The 15,178-nt window shown below is 49.2% G+C and overlaps 1 protein-coding gene across 1 annotated transcript; it reads right to left on the bottom strand.

Moving 5' to 3' along the window:
* Positions 1–246: 246 nt before the first annotated feature.
* On the bottom strand, positions 247–13,414 carry LOC309408254 (UAP56-interacting factor-like; the record flags this gene model as incomplete). The annotated part of the gene is made up of 9 exons (XM_082004048.1): positions 247–399; positions 1,156–1,267; positions 1,943–2,017; positions 2,104–2,147; positions 2,574–2,658; positions 3,503–3,630; positions 5,643–5,785; positions 9,132–9,275; positions 13,333–13,414. 9 exons carry the CDS (start codon positions 13,412–13,414, stop codon positions 304–306), a joined length of 909 nt encoding a protein of 302 aa, XP_081860174.1. The 3' UTR covers positions 247–303.
* Between the last annotated feature and the right edge of the window lie 1,764 nt (positions 13,415–15,178).

The following is a 15,178-nucleotide window of genomic DNA, read 5'->3' as shown; positions in this document are numbered from 1 at the left end:
GGGTGCCCCAATAGTGGGACAGGGCTGATGCCAGCCCCACAGCTCCCCGGCAGAGCGCTCCCAGCAAATCCATCTCCACTCACCCCTCTCCACCACCCCGCTCACATCCCGCCTGCCCTGTGCTCTGGCCCTAGCCCTCATCTGCCTCGTCCCTGCCCTCAATCGCTCATTCATTCTGTGTGTAAGGAAGGAGACGGCACATTGCCGAAGTAGCTATCTCAGGGGAAATCTATCGAGCTTTATTGAGCTGCCCGTTACGGGGCCTGGACTCTTATGGGCAGTCCCCGTGACGAGCATGCGGCGCTAAGGCATGGTGACTGTCCGGCCGGCGCTCCTGGCTGCTGTAAAGCGCCTCTTATTCCTCAGACCAGAGAACCGCTCATCCAGCGTCAGGCTGGTCTGCAGGGGAAAGGGAGAGCGAGTCAGTCCCGCGTCTCGTGGCAAAGCACGGCCAAACTTTTAGCAGGGTATCGATTAGAGCCCATCAGTCAGGATGGCGCTTCACAGCCAGTTAGTCAATTAAACCACTCAGCACATGGAGACACGGAGCTCGACAGACTGTGTGCGGCTGGAAAACCTCCAAGCAGCGCCCAGCCCCAAGACACCAGGCATCCTCGGCAAGAGCAGGAGCAAGCAGATGGCATTTGAGCACAAGGCATCAAGTAAAACCAAACCGTCCAGACAAGAAATGCCAGCAATGAAGAAGGTGGAGCAGGATTTCTGATCTGCGCCAGGGCTCCTGGACCGTATTTCAGCATAAAATGTGGCACTGAGAAGGTCACCAAAGCAAAGAGAGAGGAAAGCCCAGAAGTGCTGTGTGTCTGTGAGGAGTGGGGAGCACCAACAGTGAAACGATGGCCCCTGGCCAGGCCTGCCCACAGGAAGCATCTCCCCACTCCGAGCAAGCACATGGACAGGCCAAGAGGGGCCAACAGCGTGGGGAAAATTGGGCTGAGCCAGTAGTTGCTGAACAGTCTTCTCAGGTGCCTTCGGTTTTGAGAGCAACCTAGCCAACATGGCTACAGGAGTCTCCTCCTGGGTCATGCTACATAAACCCAGCTGGCAGCCCCAAAAACCTGAGCATGGCGTTAACAGCTTAATGGCAGGGCTGCGGCAGGGTGCAAGGCACCACCGGTCCCGTCGACGGTCCTCTACCTGGTTGGCCATCGCACGGAAGTTAAATCTCAGCAGCACTCCCTTGGGCTGGGGCTTGGCCACCCGCGGCGGGGGCCTCTGGCTTCGCAGGAACGGGCGCTTGGATCCGGGCCTGGGGAAAGCACAGACCTGCAGTCACTCAGGGTGCTAAGGCAGCTCGCTTCCTACCATCTGCAGAGTAGCAAGCAGTAAAGAAGACACCCGCACACCCCGTACACCTCATGGCATGTCTCACAGCAGCCTGGGCAAGTCTGAGGGTGCCAGGAGAGCTGCCCTGCAGGCAGAGTTCCAGCATGGGGACGGTGTCACGTCAAGGCTATCACAGAGTGCCCTCGGCGCCCAGGACATGCCAAGGGCCCTCACCCACCCTTCTTTCTGTCCCTAGCTAGGTGTCGGGTCCTGCAGCTCCACCGGCTCAGCCCAGGGGCGAAGCTGCCCGCCTCCAGCCCCTGCGCTCCGCTTTACATAGCGAGTGTCCGGTGTCCCTTCGGGGCGCGCGGCGCTTCCCCACACAACACCCCACAGCGAGCACAACCGGCCTGCTACCTCCCGTGCGCTGCCGGCGCTTCCATTTCTCCTTACTCTGGATAACAAACGAGCTGCACGGTAATTACCGTCTCCTTTCAGATACACCGGGAAGGGAACGAGACATCATTTGCAAACCATTTTGGGTCTGAACCATTCATTGCACACTCGTTATAGAAGCAGCAAAGCTGCAATAATGCTAAAGGGATTTGCAATGGCTTTTGTAGGGCTCCCATCCTAACAAATCACCTCATTTACTTACGCGCCGGTCTGGCCCGCCTGGGGATTAGCCACAGAAACCGTCAGAACTGCTCCGGGGCTGGGTTTCACTTGCCACCTGCCAAGACAGGGAGATGTATCCAGCTTCGATTCAAGCGTGAAAGAGCATGTTGTGTTTGCAGCATGCCTTTGTTCACCAATTACCTTCTCATCCTTGGTGGTTTCCCTTCTCCATTAGCATCCATCTGCTGTGAAATATATTTAAAAAAAAAAAGACTTAAAGAATTAGTTCTCAGAAACAATGATTCCTTTTCCAGTATTTAATTTTGTGATCTGAATAGCTCTTTACTTGCATGTTGTCAAGCAACTTGGTAATTTTGGGTTTCCCGCTGGCACAGAAATATGTACGGGGTGTATGGGGTGGCTTTACTTTGCCCTGCTTATGCTGCTGTATAAGCTGCAAGGTTTACTCTTATCCACCTGCCCAGGTTTTATTTTCCAGCTGCCAGAATATTAAGCTGCATCAAAAATGGCCTGTCCTGCCTGTCCTAGGAATATATTAATTGCTAAAGTCTCCCAGTTACTTTTGGAAGCAAAGACACAACTGGGCAAAGGCTGGTAAAACTGAAGCTTGTCACCATCAGCAGGTTGCAGAAAAAAGTCTCGATACTGACCCCTCTCTGAAAGTTGGCTTTGGAGAATCGCTGCTGCATCCGCTTCTGCTGGAAGGCTGGTCCCCTATTTAGCAGGAAAGGCCTGCTGGTAAAGGAGACAGAAAAGAACGTAGGTGAGTATGATGCCAGGTCTCTCCTAAAGTTTAATGCTGAAATACCTAACCTAGTGTGGTATTAAAAACCAGTATGAGAAGCCAATGAGGCTGTGTGTTACCAAGTTCAGCCCAACAGGTTTTTCTGCCAGCAAAGGATTTCAGAGGAACTCGTTTTTCTGCTCAAATGAAACAGCAGCTTGTGTTTGTTCCGAACTCTGCTCATTAAAAAAAAAAAGTAAAAAATCACAGAAGAAAATTGTAGGAAAAAATCTGGTCAGAAGGGACCTCTGGAGGTCATTCAGTCCCTGCTATACTCAGAGCAGAGAAAGACGGGATTGCAACGGGGCTTCCTTTCAAGCTCGGAGAACACAAGGACCGCACTGAGACAGGCACCGAGACTGCGCCCAGCGCCTGGCAGCCTGCCTTCGGCACAGCTCCTGGGGCGCAGCGTCTGCTCCTGCAGCCCGTCACGGGGACAGACTCCTTCTCCCTGCCTGTCCCTTACGGCTGGAATCCGTACTTCCTGCCTTTGTGAAAATAAATGTTATTTCACCCTTCAAAAGTTTTTTCCAAGTGACAGAGGAAAAGTTTAATAAAAATACAAAGGTCACATTTTCCGTGCTTTCTAAAATAGAATGACAGATCTAATACCTGAATTATTAACTATCAGCATGAGGTTGTTTTATTTCCAGGTGCTTGCCTAACATATCCCTAACGTTGCATGAGCCCATGGCTGTAGCCACTCCCAGCTTGCACAGATTGGGAGCAGAGCCCCAGGAACTGCACAGGAAATCGCTGAAAACCAAAAAAGGCTGGAGTTACCAAAGATTTTACCTTCTCCCCAGGGCGTGGGTGCTGGCAGCAGCTGCTCTGAATCTCTTGGGGCCTGGGGGTGGCCGGCGCCGTCCGTCCGGCTGCCCGTTGCTGCTGGTTTTGGCGAAAGCATCATTGTTCTTGTTGCCCTGAAAAGGCAGTGAGAGCTCAGCAGTTGCCACCCGTGCCGCAATCTCAGCGTGCAAAGAGGGAACGAGCATGAGGGGCAGCACGCGACCGTCCTTCCTCCGCCGACCGCTGCTGCCTGAAAAGCCAGTGTATTTATTTGGCATTTTCTTCAGCTCTATCTAGGGGGAATCCAGCCTGCTCCGAAGTGCAGGCGGTGATTGCTGACACCGCAGCGGTTCCCTCACCGCTCTCGGATGAGTTCACCGCCACCTGCAGTTGCTTCAAAGGGGGCTCAGCCCCCCGCCGTGTGCTCTGCATTCCCCCCATTCTCATTCCCAACTGTTTTTCCTTTGCAACTTTTGCAGTCTTGCAACAGATCAACCCTGCTCTGCAAGTGCTTTTTTTTTTTTCTCCTTTGGTATTTTCTTGATAAGAAACCAATCCCTCACTAAATCTATCAAAATCTGGTCTCCTCCATGGTCTTTTGTCTCTACAGCACAAATATTTCTACCCAGCAGTGTTGCTGTAGTCTGAACATTTGGACTTAGTTGACACTGTTGTCAACAACCAGTACGTGTGTCTCAGTTCCTGGGCAAGAAACTACAAGTACCAGGAGGAATGTTTCATTCTAATGGTGCAGGAATACCAAAAAAAATTAGTCCATAGAGGGCAAATCTCGCACAAGCCAAGCGTTATAGCTTCGCTCAGGTTTCTTTTAGGTCATTGACTCTTTCTTGTTTGGACACGTACGTTGTCCAGTCCAAGAAGCATGAAGCACATCAGAAGACCCCTCAGCAGTGTAGGTCCTCCTGCAGGTACTTGCACAAATGGCCACAGACTCGATGCCATTTATTTCTGTGGGACAACCACCATCACTGTTACTACCCACTAACTGAGGTGTGTTTCCATGTTCTTCCCTCTTGGTTTATTTCTGCAAAATGGAAGCTACTGTAGAATTATGCCTCCTAGCAACTGCTTATTACTTTCTGTTAATACCCAGCCACACTCAGTATCTGAGTCATCACAGTCTTTATTTTCAGCAATAAACCACCCTCCATGCACATGCATGCTTAGTTTAGGGCTCTCTTATTTATGCCCCCAGGACACAGCCATTTAATGTGCCATCATATTCACCACTTCGGTGTTTTTTTAAAAGCCTTGTGAGTATAAGTGACCTCCTAATTGAGTGGATTTCCATCAGTGTGGAAAAAAACAACCCCCTCTCACAGAGGACACTATCTATCCGCTTGATTTCCACCTTTTACACCAAACCAGTTTAATATTAGTGACACTCAGAAGAAAGCTGTAAGAATTACTTTAATGGTGAACATATACCTTCCTTACCATCTCTTGAGTCTTAAAAATAACTCAAAAACCAAATGAAAATACTTCCATCTTTTTTTAAAGTGTTTTTGAGCACAGACAAGACCTCAACATTTAGACGTTAAAAAGGGGAAGCTATGAATGAAAAAACACACATTTTACACTGAAACACATGGGCAATCTGACCCATGGCTGTCACAGGACTGGGAATCGGTGTCTTGGGCGGGGGGATACCCACTTGCTAGTGAAAAGTATGTCTCTGAACCAAAGCCACCTGAAGTCAACAACAGTCCTTTGACTTCACTGAGCCTTGGAAAGTGCTCTGGGTGGAGAAAAAATTATGGTGAATCTTAACATACCTCCTCTAAATGATAACAGTAAGATGAGATGACATGGAATTTTTTTTATGGAAATATTTTAAAATCTTTCAAGAACACATTTTTTAAAAATCTTTTTTGTAAAACCCATGGGAACTGATTCTGTAAAATTATGCCAAGTCATAAGCCTATAAAACCAACTGGAAAATTGCAATTTTATATGCATATGTGTCTGTACTCACCTATGCATACAAATGCTGTGCACAGGCATATGAAAGATGATGCCTGTAATTTTTTTATGTAGATTGCTCTTTGGGGTGATCCAGGATCATAAAATCCATCAGATTTCTACATGACGTTTGGAAACAACTGTACCTTCCTTACTCCCCTACCTCTTGAGCTGATGCCTGGCGATTTAAAGGGCTCACTCCATTTAATGCAGCAGCTGCTCTTCTCCTGGGACCAGGCACAGTATTCCTGAATTGTCTCCGATTGTACTGTTGTTGTCCGAACCCTCTTCTAAAACGGTTAGGTCCTGCAAAAATAAACTGTTATTTTAGCATCCTTCAAAACTCGATTTATGATTACAGTTTTACAAATGGATTACAAGGTTAACTTAATATGATATAGGAATATCTATATAAATAGTGATGCAAGAATCATATTCATTTATTCCAGAAAAGTAAATTCATTTTGCAGAATATTAAATAATTTCTCTTTCCAGTGTCTCACTAACATTCTTGTTACGTGTAGGACTGACAAACACATTATCTGATTTGAAAGAGTATAGAAGAGAAAAGCCTTCCACAATCCTGGTTCCTAATAAAGGCAGGAACACTCGCATCAGGAAACCTGTCAATCTATTGTCAGAGCTCACATTGCTATGAATTAACCGTGAAATGGAAAAAGCCTTTTGATACAGATACACAAGTGACTCAAGCATCTAGAAGCCAACCCCACAGCAGCCTGGAATAGCTCTGAGTGCCCACATTATAGCACTTGATAAGTGAGGACTGGACCATAACTTTATTCTAATTTTTTTTAGCTTGATATATCCTTACTTACTGCATATATATTGAAGGGGGCACCTTCTGCTGCTGTTTTATGTAACTGCAGAGTACATACACACCAACAACCCATCTCGCATTTAACGCCTTCCCCTAAGCCTGTTTATGACTTGGAAGTGTGCTGAAGTGTCGAGCGAGAGGGAAGCACTTCGCCAGATGGAAGTGCACTGCATTAAAGCCTAATTCCTCCTCGTGATAAACTTCTGCACTCATCACATTTCTCCGAGTCGCTATGCCAGTGAAACGTGCACCCATACTCAGAGGGTGTCTAAATCAGGCACGAAGCGGTGCTCGGCGGAGGGCAGCAAGAGCGCGGTTAAACCCTGGACCATGTAGCAGAACCTCACTGGTACAAACCACAGAGCAGTTAGACACATGTATTGATCCTATACCATCGATTCCTTCATCACGGCAATTTATAATGACTTGGAGCAATTAGAAATGAAGTGTTCTGCGGCAGCGGTGACGCTGCTGTCAGGGGCCACCACCGCAGTGATTAACAAAGGCTCCAGCCCCAGGGTGTAACACCGGTCGGCGCCAGCGTGGGCTGGTTATGCTGGAATACGAGGGAAGATGATTTGAGCTGCTCTGGCTCTAAAACAAAAGGGCACCAGGGCACGCCCGTGGGAAGCACCTCCCGAACAGCACGTCGGGTGCTCTGCTCCCTGCGGCCGGAGGTGCTGGGCGGGAGCGCCCACAGAAATGCAATGCTGTTCACAGGCTCTGTGGGGCCATTCCCTCTGCAAACGATGCCCTCTCACCGCAGAAATGCAAGTGTGTAAATGCTCCGCTCCTGACAAACACCTGAATTTTGGCAACTGGTGTCTTTTTGACCAGACGTGGTCTCGCTGTGTTTAATGGTCCTTTTTTTTCCCCCTGGTTCTGTCCCCACACTTTGTTTTCTCCTTTCTTGTTCCCTTCAACAACCACCCTGGGCTTACCCCTCTCTCTCGCCTCTTTGCCTGACCACTCTCCTGCGGGCCACCAAGCCTTGCAACACAGCCCTCCTGCGCCCTGGAGAGGGCATCTCCTCTGCAGCAACACAGACCGAGCTCAGCTGCCTTGCCTGGGTATTTCGGCGGTGCGGTGGGAGGGACTGATGCAAAAGGCAGCCCCGAGTAGAAAATCATGCCCCCGTCAGTCAGTTCACATTAGCGAGCCTCTGCTCAGCGGTGCGCTTAGGCACACCTCAGCCAGCGTAAATAACGAACGCGGAGCCATCAGCCGCCGAGGGGTACCCCATGCACGCCAGCTGGGGACCAAGGCCTCGGTCTGTCATCTGTACCCTGAAGTGTGACACACGGGAGGCTCCATCTCTGCAAAAAGTCTGGCAGGTATTTATGAAATGAAAGAGCATTTGAATGAACCCACAGCATCAGCAGCTGGGGAAGACCCCCGCTGTGTTTGGGCACACGCTCAGAGCCTGATGCTGAGCACATGGGGGTTTGCCAAGAGGCACCTCTGCCCAGCGAGTCCAGTTTGGGGAGAAGCCCTGATATCTGACAGGCTCTTTTTCTGAGGAGATTTGAATTTCAAATTTCATGTCATTAAAAATAATCTTTCCCCCTCCGGGGAGATGGTTTAAGCCATATTCCAGGAGGGATAACAGCACTTCGCTTGCACGGATTCTCTTGCTGGTTTAATCAGCATAATACCCTTCTCCATCCTCTGTCATTACAGTGCTGGGCTGTTCTGATTGTCATTTTGATAATGGTTATCACGTCTCAGCCCAGAAGGGACTGCATTTCAGCAGGGATGGAAGTGAAATGGGCCCCTGAAGAATTATGGGCTAAATTCCCAGTCATGCTGAGCTTCCCAAAATTGCTACTGACATCAGCTCCACACAGCATGGTGGGTCTCTGTCCTTGGCAGGACTGAATTCAGATTCAGTTAAAACCTACGAAATACTAAGACTAGCAGAAATAATTCTATAAATGAACAGAAAAGTTCTCCTTTCTAAGAAACAGCTAAAAAAATATATTTTGTTCCACTTATTTGACTCCACATGCGGTATTGCTTGAGTGTGGAAGAATATCAAAGCCTGTATTTTTGACAGAAAAATCAATTTGCAAAGGGTAATTATCATCATTCTGTTTTGAACCGGAACGATTCTCAGTAAGGCAATATGTGGTGGACAAGAATATGAGAGTGAGAGGCAGATCAGAAAGAAGCAGGATTGCTCCCAGCTATCCCACTGTCCTGGTGTGCCACTGGCTCTCCAAGGGAAGACTGCAAAGACATTGCTGCAAAATGTCACTAAAACCTTCAATGAAGTGATTTAGCAGTAATTTTTTTAAAAAAGCAAAATTTTTATAAAGATGGATTTCACGCAGCAGATCATTTTGGTTTTGTAGATAAAACCTAGTGGCACCAAACATAGATTAGTGTGTGATCACATGGTATTACAAAAAAAATCATCATAAAAATAGCATGGTTGGCAAAAGTGACAAATTAGCTCCAATAACTGAGCTATCAAAGACAGTTACTGAAGGGATAATTTAAGTGTGTTCTGGGAGAAAGAGGATTAGGAAGAGGCATAATTAAAATATGCAAAGTCAAAAGGGAATAGAGAATAGATATTAAGTCACTTTGAATTAGTAATTCATGAGAGGATGGAAGGGAGAGAACTGGATGAATTTATGCTCTGAAAGGGCCCTGATATTCTATTGTTGCAGGGAGAAAAGCTACTCAGAGCCCAAGTACATCTTATACGCGCAGAGGAATTAGATAGGAGAAGGATTTAAGAGCTGTATTTTGTTACACAAATGTGTTTCCAGCTTGGCAGGGCTCCACCGTCCCAAGGCGCTCACCTACCTTGCAAATTCCTCTGCATCCAGGCACGGAAACGGGGCCGCCCGTACCCATACGCAGAATTCCTGTTCTTGACCTGCTGCCTTCGCCTGTCCCCCGCAGCGCTGGCATCTGTTTGCTCTTTCCTGTGGCGTTTTATGATGTCATCTAGATCGAAATGGCAAAGGGGAAACCCATAAAACCTGCACTCTCTATCAACAGCGATTCCCAGTTTTGCTGCTTGCAATTGTCTGCAGTAAAAATGGAGCTTGTGGTTCTGTGAGCTATGCTGGCCGGACAATAAAAGATTAAGCTCAGCTCAGAAAGTATAGGATCAATTTACTTGGCTCCTGCGGGCTGGAGATTAGAGTGCAACAAATTATTTAAAAATGTGCTACCATCCAGCACGTATCCACCACGCGCAGGACAGAGATTTCAGAGCCACGTCCCACTGAGGGATCCAGTCCTGCAGTTATCCCACAAGCGTAAGGGAGCATGTTTTTGCTGGGGCACCAGGAGCTCAGAGCTGGGCAGAGAACATTTTTTGAGAAAGTCTGACTTGGGAGGCTGCGGGAGAGGTGGTCAAAGGGAGGAGAATGGGCACAAGAACCCATGGGTGCACCCACGCTGTGATGGGTGCTCCAAGGGCTTCCCCCACCATGTGTGGGACAGGGGCACTGCCCCATGCAGAGGACATGTCCCTGATGTATAAACACCACAAACGCTGTTCAAGTGTCATGCAAACACCAGTGGGATGAATGTCCCTTAGCCCCTGAAGTTGTGAAGGGGTAAATTGAAGCTTGGTGCAGCGAAGACTGTGACGTGAGGGCTGCAGCAAAGGAACCTCATTTCTACAGGGCGACTGTCAAGAAAGTGGACATCATGGTCCTGCAAATACTCATGGTTCACCAGGTAGTTGTAGGATGGTTTCCTTTCAATTCCCATCTCCTGGAGTCAGCTACCAGTTGTAAAGCTGGTTTTAAAGCTACCACTAACTGTCTTTTGTCAGTGCTTTACAAAGACGAAGCAAGTTTCTAGCTCTTGGTGGTATGAGATGAAGCTTAAAGCCATAAAGCTCTATGGCTCAAAACCCAGTAAGCAAATAGATGCAACATGCACAATGAGTATCAGCAGTACTTTGTATTTTAAGTTCCACAATCTTCAGGACCTGACTCTTGATTTTCTTACTATCTGAGGTAGATGCTCCTGCTTAATTACTCAATATAGCTAACCTAGAAAGAGCTGGATAAGGATGTTATCAACCACAGAAGCAAGAACCTCTTAGCTTCTGCCGTTGTCCGGTGTGAAGCAGAAAGGAAGACTATCCCAAATACAAGAGGACTGCGCAGCAGATGCCTGCTCTCCCTTGCAAAACTTGGGTTCTCCCGTATAGACCTGTCTGCACCACACTAAGGGAACCAGCTCTCGTGCTTCATATTGAACACATCAATTCAATCTCCATGCTTGCCCCGCTGCCAGAGCAGCAAGATATTTTGGGAACCCTCCACAGCTCTCTGCAGACAGGAGGGAGAGCAACCAGCCAGTTCCTGCGCTGCTGTGGTACAAGTGATGGGACCAGGCACAGCTGCCTCTCACCTCTGCGTCCTCATCGCCACCCCACCACAGAAGGGGTATAGAACAGCCTGAATGCAGCAAAATGGACCCGGGATGTCCTGCCAATGTCCCAGGACTCCCCTCACCCAAACTTCTTATTAGGCAGCTCTGAAAATGTACTCTACTGAGCTCTTCCAAGAACTGCGAGATGTTTCTCGCTTTCTTTGCAAGACACCATCCAAATGCAGTACCTAAGGTGCAGAGCCTGTATGAAAAAACCAATTATTTTCCCTGTTAGACAGTTTTGGTTTAAAACTGTGTTAGTAGCACTGAGAAGATGACACAAAATTTCTCCCAATGACATTTTGCCACTGTGCTTCACCAGTCTGGACCCAGCCAAGCATCCTGGGTGCTTCCCTAGGCACTGCTGCTGTAACCAAGCTGCACATCCCCTGAGCTGCACTGACGTGCTGCGCTTTACAACAGAGACAGAACAAGGGACACAAAGGAAAGTGATGATCCACCTGCAGTATCCAGAGTACACCTGACAGGGTTTTGAAAGCTCATGCCCATCCCGAACAAGTGCTTTTAACTCTTCAAAAGGCAGCACTGGAAGTTGAGGTATCTGGACTATGCACAAACTACTTTCAGATGCAGAGCTCTATCAAGAAACAGCGGAAAGCCCCTCAGTTCTCAATGAGTTGGTCTGAAATCAAGGGGATCATCTTAATTCAAGCTGTTCTGATGAAGAGGAAAGATAAAGGCAAAGGTAGACCTCCTCATTAGTTTATATTTTTCAACAACTTCTTCTTTTAACCTCAAACCTTCCAGAACAGCTTTAGCAAGTAATACAGGCACATCTGTTAAGCTCCAAGCAGAATGTTTTAACTTTACTTTAACAAATTAGCAGGGAAGGAAGTATCCAAATCAGGCCTCTTCCAAGGCAGTGGCTACTCCAGCTCCTTAATGAATCACTGGAGTGGAAGCACAGAAGTGCCATTAGGCTTTCAATGGGTGATTATCACGAACAGCACACCATACCTCCAGCGCTTGTCACTTGTCATTTTTTATCATGAAACGCCTGTGTCCAAATTAATACAAAGCCCAGGGAAAACAAATGAGAGCAGATGTAATAGGCTGTGTGACTGCTTTTGTGATTTCTCTATCGGGTCTGCCAGGAAGACAGCATGCTTGGAGAGGCTGGGCAATGCTCTTGGTATGAATGCACTAATGTTCTCAGCTAAGTGTGCCTTTGGGACATGTGCTATTTGGGGCACAGACTGCTTTGGAGTGTATCGACAGCATCCCTGCTTGCTCTGCAGGGAGATGGACACAGGCATCCAAAGATGGGCTATCTACAGTGCAAGGAAGAGCTCGCTAGGAACAGAGAGAAGGTGCTCAGGTGCCCGATCTGTCACCTTTCTGTGTCTTTTTTTGTTTGGGTATGAGTTGTTACCCTGTCTCTTGCACTCATAAATATGATGGGGTTAACAGTACATAAGGCTGGAAGGGATCCTGAAAGGTCATTTAAGGTACCTCTATGCCCTCAAGACAGAATTAAATCTATCAGGGTGGCTTTAGAGTAACTCCTGCAGTTTCCTGTGACTACTAACTCCAGTAAAGGCCAAATGTATCTGAAAGCACAGAAACAAGCACCTGATGGTAAAAGTATCAGTTCTTCACCAGGGCTCTTGTTTTCCAGTTCCCTCTTCTGCCCTGTGTAAGGTATATTCTGGATTGAACATAGAGGTGGACCACAGGAGGTCTGACCAAGGGAGAGCTAAGCGAAAGCAAACAAAGGGAGTATCGCACGTCAGTAAACAGAAAAACGGTGTGCAGCACCATGGGGAAAAATGAAATGAAAAATTAGGGACCCACTATTGCTGTAAATCCTCACAGCACCATTAAAACAAGGGTGCATCAGCCAAGGGATCAGTTTGAGTTTGCAGTGGAAAATATTCTGCTATTTCTGACAAGGGGCTCATTGCTGGGAAGAAATGACACAAGGTTTCAGTTAGGAAGCTGACCCAATAATAAAAGGTGCTGGTGGGCTTTCCTTCCACAGCAGCGACGTCAACAGGATAATCCACCAAGATCTATCATCCAAACTTCGGAGTCCAGGCCTTCGGAGTTAATAAAAGGGCAGTTGTTTATGCGCCGGCCACATATCCAGTGCCAGAGGAATGGCGAGCATCACGAGCAAGCAGCTATAAATAGCCCGCACGCCCGAGGATCTGTCTCCTGTCTGTTCTGCGGCAGAGGGCCCGTGCTCGTAAGCCTCCCCCGACCCGCGGCGCTCGACGCTCCCCCCTCGGCCGCGGGGCGCTGCCAGCAAAGCGCGGAGGTGGCTCTGAAGCCGAGATTCCTGCCCCCGGCGACTGCTTCGCCTTCTCCCGCCCGGCCCCCCTCCACGGCAACCGGCTGCAGGCGTACCGGGGGGCACCGGCGCTGCAGGGCCACACCACGCTGCTCTGCCCGTCCCTACCTACCCCGCCACGACGCGTACAAGCACAAACCAAACCCCCGGGCCCCGCGGGCGCACAGAGTCCCGCGTCGGGACCGGCCCCGGGGGCGCACGGAGCCCCGCGCCGAGCCCCTCCGAGCGCCCTCGGCCCGGCTCCGCCGCCCGTCGGCCCCCGCCCGGGAGGGACCCTCGCACCGCCGGACCTACCCAGGGACATGTCAATCTCCTCGGCTCCCGGCTGCGGCCCCGCCGCGGGGCCCGGCCCCGGCTGCGGCCCCGCCGCCTCCATGGGCTCCGAGCGCGCGCTGCCGCCGCCGCCGCCCAGTGCGCCTGCCCGGAATGTGCCGGCACCCGCCGGCGGCACCGCCAGCGGCACCCCGCCCCGGCACCCCCGCGGCCAGCCCTGCCCCGGCGCTCACCCACCAGCACCCTGCGCTCTGTGCCCCGACACCCCCTCCCTCCGCAAGCTGGCCGTCCAGCCCCCCCAAGCGTCCCCCCACCCCCCGCTCCGGGCAGCGCTGCCCTCCGCGCCGCGGGGCTCCCTCTCGGCCCAGCCCTGCCCCGGCTCTCTGCCCTTCCGCACCCCGACTCGCCTCCACAGGCATTCGGGGGATCCTTTTCACCCGCGCGTCCGCTCTGGCCCTCTCCCAAGCGCTGTTCCCAGCCTCTGCGCTAACACCCTTCATCCTCTCCCTCCCGTGCCCCTCTCCTCTGGGGTTTATGCCAGGAGCAGATACATCTTAAAGACTCATCAGCCATATCTGCAAAAGAAGGAGTGACTTAGGCTCATCTTGAAGACTAGAAAAACGAGGTAACTTTACAAAAGGAGGCACTCTTGCATTGTATTCAGGCATGAAGTCTGTTGTTTGTATCGGTGAGCTTCGTGGGGAGCAAGCATCCATTTGGGATTGATCTCAGCACCATCCCGATCCCTGGCAGAAGCCAGACTCTTCAGTGGATCTTTCAGTCTCAGTGTCACATTGGTTGTGGCCCTGGTGCTATTCTGCAGTTTTAATATAAAATGTTATCCAAACCATCTTCCTCTACTTTTAAAGACAGATTAAAAAAACCCCAAACACCTCAACAAAAAACAATCAAAGTTGAAGAGAACTGGGAGAACAATTACTCCTCTTCCAAAGGGCCGCTGTGCATGAGGTGAATAGCATGTTCTTTTCTAAAGTTTCTATACAATAAATGCTCTGAAATAACCTGCCACACCACATACATAATAAAGGCCACATAAATCTCAGAACAAAGTCTCCATGTTCTGTGTTTTCAAGGCAGGTCCTTGTGTTTTCAAGACAATTTCTTTTTCCCAGCTTGCACTTCAAATGGGAGAGAAATTTCTACAGGCAAATAAACAGGGCAAAGATTGCCTCCTGGTATGTGTATAGTTCTTAGCAAGATCAAGTCCTTCTGAAAGTGTTGGTTTAGGGAACTGTTCTTTCAAGAAAGAAAAGAACAGAACAGTGTTGGAAGAAATAACCTCAGCTGTCTTTTGCAATGACACTGCAGGATGATTATTAAAGCATTTTAATGTGAAATGTTAAGAACTAAGGTCATTGTACCCCGTTTGCAATTGTCTGTGACATGCAAGGTGTCCCAGGGATGCTGCTGCTCTTTGGGGAGCCCTGGCTTTAATGCCCCCCTAGTCCAAGAGCTTTCCTTTAAAGGGAATCATTAAAATTTCCCAGCAATTTAGTGAGACCAGCCAGGGAAGCTGTGGTTGCTGGGAAAGGGCTGGAAGTATCCATATAAGTGTGGTGGGTTGACCTTGGATAGACACCAGATGCCCACCAAAGCCACTGTATCACTCCCCTCCTCAGCTGGACAGGGGAGAGAAAATATAACGAGAAGCTTGTGGGTCGAAATAAGGACAGAGAGAGATCAGTCAGCAATTACTGTCATGGGCAAGACAGACTCGACCTGGGGAAATTAGTTTAATTCATTGCCAGTCAAAATCAGGGTAGGGTAATGAGAAAGAAAACCAAATCTTAAAACACCTTCCCCCCACCCCTCCCTTCTTCCCAGGCTCAACTTCACTCCTGATTCT

This window comes from Phaethon aethereus, assembly GCF_964289735.1.
Source record: "Phaethon aethereus genome assembly, chromosome: 10".
NCBI classification, from domain to species: domain Eukaryota; kingdom Metazoa; phylum Chordata; class Aves; order Phaethontiformes; family Phaethontidae; genus Phaethon; species Phaethon aethereus.
Note: the sequence above shows the minus strand (reverse complement) of the source record. Positions and strands in the feature narration are given on the sequence as shown.